The 6,380-nt window shown below is 34.3% G+C and overlaps 1 protein-coding gene across 2 annotated transcripts in view; it reads left to right on the top strand.

Annotated features, from left to right (window-relative positions):
* Nucleotides 1-6,380, top strand: part of LOC125676838 (uncharacterized) — a 68,260-nt gene that overhangs the window by 19,298 nt on the left and 42,582 nt on the right. For both annotated transcript variants that reach the window (XM_048914680.2, XM_048914681.2), the window contains 3 exons: nucleotides 300-410; nucleotides 1,553-1,663; nucleotides 3,032-3,142. In XM_048914680.2, coding sequence (XP_048770637.2) covers nucleotides 300-410; nucleotides 1,553-1,663; nucleotides 3,032-3,142 — 333 coding nt within the window. The remainder of the gene's footprint in view (nucleotides 1-299; nucleotides 411-1,552; nucleotides 1,664-3,031; nucleotides 3,143-6,380) is intronic.

A 6,380-nucleotide genomic window follows, 5' to 3' on the forward strand; every position in this document is an offset into this window, starting at 1 on the left:
AGGTAATACATACAATATCATCAATAAATCTGAATCTCCAGAAACTGTATCATTATTAGGAGGTCATTCTCAAAAAATTACGAGAAACTAATTCCTTAATACCAGATGATGATGTTGAAATCATGATAGATAAAGTTGTGATTATGAGATAGTTGTAATTTAATATTATATCTCAGGAATGTGAATTTATCATTATTTATATTATACTAACAGTCTTTTATAATTACAAATATCAACGATGCAGTTGCGCGTTATTTCCAGTAATGCTATTGTCAAGAAGTACGTTTCTTTTTAATCAGATAAGGAACAGGAGTCATCGACCGACACGCATGGGGAATCAACTGAACAAAGAAACAAGGAAGCCTCAGCTGACAGTGCAGTCAACAAAGAGGACAAAAGATCAATTCAGGGTAAAAAAAAAAAAGATAAAATAGTCTGGATCTAATTAGAGTATTTACAAACATTCACCTGTAAGCGTTCTGCATTGTCAACGAAGGCTGAGTAAATGCAATTGATTGTAATATGTTGTCATCAACGTAATTGTTTATTAGACATCTCACATCGATGTCTACCGTGAATGACTAAGATAACGAAAAGTTATCAATCTCAACTCCTATAAGGCATTATAAATAGATCGTGGGACAAACACTGAACCCTAAATATACATGTACCAGAGGTGGAATCAGGTGTCCAGAAGTAAGCATCCCCTGTCGACCGGTCACACCCATTGTGAATCCTATATTTTGAACAGGTAAAGATAGTAATCCGTAGTCAAAATCATTGTATCAGGACTGGTCTAACAATTACACTAAATTAAACAATATTTGACCCAAGGAGAGGTTTTGTTGGCAAACTAGATTATTGTAACGACTATGGGATTTGCGAAATGCTGACTTTAAGCCCCTGTAACATCAACGTGTTTGAGAGTAGCTTATCTTGGTTTAAATATTGATCACATGCAGAAGAAGATCTTGCGTATCGAATCTGTTGTGAGAGATATGAACACCATATGCAGGTGAAAATGGAATATTCTTACATACATATTAAAAATTGACGACGGAGAAGTTGAAATCATCCCGTTTGTCATAAAGTTGAAGGTGAAATCATGTCGTTTGTCATAATTTTGAGTTGTTTTTTGCCGTTGATATTTATTTTCAATAAGATATCCAAATACAAAGCAGATGTGGAGGACTCTGTGGTATCTTTTTTCGAGTTCACATGGATATATCGAATCGATATCAATGCAAATGCTGATAGGTAATATATAAAATACCGTCAATAGATCTAAATATCGAGAATTATCTTATTACTACGAGATCAATCTCTGACAATTACGAGAAACTACCTCCTTAATACGAGATGGTGATGTCGAAATCGTGAGGGGAAAATTCGTGATTATGATAATATAATAATTTGATATCATACCTAGGGAATGTGAATTTATCATTATTCATGTTAACTAACAGGCTTTGATAATTACAACTATCAAGACTGCAGTTGCTCATGACTTCCAGCTATGTTATTGTCAAGAGGTACTTTTCTTTTTAATCAGATAAGGAACAGGAGTCATCGTCCGTTACGCATGGGGAAACAACTGGACAAAGAAATCAGAAAACCTTAGTTAACGGTGCAGTCAACAAAGAGGGTAAAGGATCAATTCAGGGTAACAAAAAACTATTAGTTTGGATCTGATTAGAGTCTTTACGAAACGTTCACCTGTAAGCGTTCTGCATTATCAACTAAGATCTAGTAAATGCAATTGATTTTAATATGTTGTCATAGACGTAAATCTTTATTAGACCTCTTACAACGATATACTACCGTGATTGGCTAAGACAACAAAACATTATCAGTCTCATAACTAATATAAGGAATTAAAAATAGAGCGTCGGTCAAACACGGATCCCTGGACATACCAGAGGTGGAACCTGGTGTCTAGAAGTAAGTTTCCCCTGTCGACCGGTCACATCAATTGTGAGTCCTATATTTTGAACAGGTAAAGCTAGTAATCCGTAGTCGAAACCAGTGTGTCAGGACCGGTCTAACAATTACACTAAATCAGAGAGTATTTGACCAAATGATAGGTTGTGTTGGCAAACTAGATTATTGTAACGACTATGGAATTTGCGAAATGCTGACTTTAAACCCCTGTAACATCAACTTGTTTGAGAGTAACTTATCTTGGTTTAAAAATCGATCATATGCAGAAGAAGATCTTGCCTATCAAATCTGTTGTGAGAGATATGAACACCATATGCAGGTGATAATGGAATATTCTGATATAAATATTGGAAATTGACGAGGGAGAAGTTGAAATCATCCCATTTGTTATAAAGGTGAGGGCGAAATCATGTTTGTCATAAATGTGAGTTGTTGTTTCGTCGTAGATATTTCTTTCCAATACGATATCCAAGTACAAAGCAGATGTGGAGGATTGTTATGTCGTTTATTTCGACTTCATAGGGATATATCGAATCAATATGAATAAAAATGTTTATTGGTAATACCAAAAATGTCGTCAATATATCTAAATGTCGAGAAATTATCTCGTTGATGGGAGATTATTATCTGAAAATTACGAGAAATTTTCTCCTTATTAAGAGGTAAGTATATCGAAATTACAAAAAAAAAGCCATGACTACGAGATAATTATAATCTAATATTTTATTAAGGGAATGTGAATGTTTTATTATTTATATTATAATAACAGGATTTTGTAATTACAATTATCTATGATACGGTTGCTCATTAATTTCAGCTACATTTATGTTATTTTAAACAAAGATGACAAAGGATCAATTCAGGGTAACAAAAAAAAAGACTACAAAAACCTCACCTCTACGCGGGTTAAATGTAATTGATTATGAAATGTGGCCGTAGACGTAATTCTTAATAGACCCATTGCAACGATGTGCTAACATGAATAGCTAGGATAATGAAAGGTGATCAATCTCATAACTAATATAAGGAATATAAAAGATAGAGAGTGTGGCAAACACGGACTCCTGGATGTACGTTTCTTTTTATTCAGATCAGGAAGAAGAGTCATCGACCACCGCACATGGGGAAACAACAGGACAAAGAAATGAGAAAGATTTAGTTATTAGTGCGGTGAACAAAGATGATAAAGGATCAGATCAGGGTAACAAAAACAAAAACTTCGCCGATAATCGTTATGCATTTTCATTTAAGGCTGAGTAAATGCAACTGATTATGATATGTGGTCAAAGACGTAATTCTTTGTTGGACCTCTTACAATGATGAACTAACATCAATGGCTAAGATAACGAAGTTATCAATCTCCTAACCCCTATACGGAATTTAAAAAAATAGATATATCGAATCGATATTTAAAAAATTGTCTATTGGTAATACACAAAACGCCGTCGATATATCTAAATGTTGAGTTGAAGGCCACTGCAAGTTATTTTTTCTCATCTCGTGTAGAAGTTTTTTAATAAAATCTGCATGATGCATGTATCGTTCAAGCATGATGAGCTCTGTATGACATTTCATGTTTTCCAATGGTACATATCCGATCTTATTTACAATCAGGCTAACTCCCTATTTAATAAACATCTATGTTAACATATGGATTTGCACTTGAACTAAATTATTGAAGGAAAATATATACGTAATTGTTTAAGATGCAAACTTAAAAAAAATAAGAAAAAAGTGTAACGCAATGGGATTCGAACTATGACAAAAATAACCACAACCAGTGGTGCATTTGACAGATCTACTCTAAGCATAAGTATATAAAAAAAAAATCAAAAACAGTTCCCATAATGTTTTTTCGGTTTTTGTGGATTTCAACTGAGAGGTAGGTGTGTCCTTCAAACATGTTGTTGTACATGGTTCTTACGATTGTTACATATCCAAATATAAAACAAAACAAATCTCGGGGGCAGACGTGCCCTAAAGGACGTCGAAGCCATGATTCATTCTTTCTTTCTCTCCTCCCCTGAAATATTGTATGAATAATGAATAAAAGTATATTATTAAAACATTATACATCTAAATATGCAAATACACCTTGTAATAAGAAATGAGCAAAAAATGTAGACAAACAGTTTACATCAATTACAGAAGTTGCGAAAAAGGTTGCTGACTAGAGCGTTGTACAGTTGATATATAAGTAATTAAAATTAAACACCGCGACAAAGGTTTAGTTTACTATAGTCACAGATGATGCAACTGTCTGTTGTACCATCCTGTTACATCCCTTAGGAAGCGAAAGTAAAGAATATGTACTGTAATCAGGGTATGTCATAATGAAAAATGGTGTTTGTGATTTTTCTAGCAACTAATGGGGAAATATAAAGGTCCTGGGGACAGATATCACAAAGCTCGGTACAAAGCAGAATATTGTAGTCGATCGCTGAATTCCACAACGTATTTCGGATCTAGCGACTGATCCTAAACTAGTAGTTGAAATGTACCCACAAATGTGTGTGAATTTGTTTGCACATATGAGGCAAAATGTCGGAGTAGAGTAAGGAATAGTTCATAGTTTGGTAATGAATTTTAAAAAAATCTATATCATGGCCGTTAGAATAAAAATTTTCAGATAACTTGTAGAGGTTTCCCTTTTGTAATAGTTTTGAATTGGAGGTAGGAAGGATCAGAGAGCAGCCGTCGACGTGTTGAGTATAGATGGAAATCTATGATTGCTGTTTTGACAATTCTTTTCCATAGACACTTTGGCGGAAACTAAACATTTTGCAGATAATGTAAGAGATACTAGTGGAGATTACACATGAAAAGTAAACCGATCGCATCCTGGGTAACACCAAGATATTTGAAGTCGGGAGACTGCATATAAGAAAACCGTTAGTGTTGAAATATCTTCTTGGCAAGGGTTTTGGTGTTTAACTCGCATAATCGGTAAAACGTTGGAGTTTTCATTTGTCTATTTCAATGATGTATTTAAGGTGGGGATGGTTTTTTCATTGATAAACACCAAATAAAGGAATATTGAAAGTACTATAGTGAGGATGAATTTTACAGGTTGTAAATTTCACGATTTTTCTTAATTAGACAATCGCGGGTTCATGAATTTCGTCGATTTGAATCACTGAAAAAAAACACCCCCACCTTAAATTTACCACACCTTGTTGGAACAGAGACAATTCTATTTTTCCATTTGAAGATAACCAGCTTTTAAGTGAGAAATAGGCAAACAAAGAGGTATTAATCCAGTTCGTTCATTGTTACCCACGTTTTTTGTGGGCAGACAGCTATTTTGTGTCATTTTATACGTTTTTATCACTTTTAGCAATGTTTTGTATTTTGACGGAGTAGTGGGTCAGCTCGCATATCATGACGCCAAATTAATATATCCAATGTTTACTAGTATCCTGATCCCCCTACATATACTTTTCTGTATTTTTGTACATACAACTGTTAGTTTTTAGCGGCATTTACATAATAAATGACAATTTTCTATTCAATTGGTGTTTGTCGTTTGCCTGCCTTAAACAAAAACTGTGAAAAGAAAACCTGTATCTGGCGAGGCGAAGCACACCATGTATTTTTCCGTATCATATCACTAACTAACTGTGTAACGAATTTATCACGTCGAAGATCTCTAAATGTATATGTGTGGATCTATATCATACAACTTAATCAAATGTCTTTCCTTTTGTTTAAGAATACTTGAAACATCGAACCCGACAATAAATTACTCGCTCAATACGGATTTTTCTCGCATGATGCGGGGTGGGGTTTTTTTTTCACGGCGTCATGTGACCAAGACCTGACCAATTAGATTTCAACAATTTTGTCTGAGGCGTGATAAAATCCCAATATGTCAGGAAGCCTAAATAAACCTGATACTCCTTTTTAACAAAATTTTCCACAATTTCTTGTGTTTGCGGATGTGTCTAGACCATTGAAATAGCGATTTGTTTCCATATACAATATTCCTCCTGGACGACACCTTTAAAAAATAGGAAACCAATAAGAGTTTCTGTGGTTTACTACGACAGAACAATAAGTATTAGTATGGCAGTTGTTAATAAGAGTGCATAGATGACCAGAAACTTCCAGTCAGTTATGTTCCTACATAAAACCATGTCACCACATCGTATTGAATGCTTTCTGTGTATCCATGAAACCGACATAAACGGGACTACCGAATTCTATATTGTGATATACAGTTCCTTGTAGGTTATAAGATGTAGTAAGACCGCCGATTGTTGTTGGAATCCCTCTTCTTGAACGTTTGGGAAATCTATAATTGAAAGAATATGATACTTTATTCTGCATATTAGCAATTTTTCAAACATCTTTAAAAGGCATTGGAGTAGAACTATTGATCTATAACTGTCAGGCTATATCCTTGGTTTGTTGTTTCCTTTGTGTATTGGGACCATGTT

This window comes from Ostrea edulis, chromosome 3 (assembly GCF_947568905.1).
Source record: "Ostrea edulis chromosome 3, xbOstEdul1.1, whole genome shotgun sequence".
NCBI classification, from domain to species: domain Eukaryota; kingdom Metazoa; phylum Mollusca; class Bivalvia; order Ostreida; family Ostreidae; genus Ostrea; species Ostrea edulis.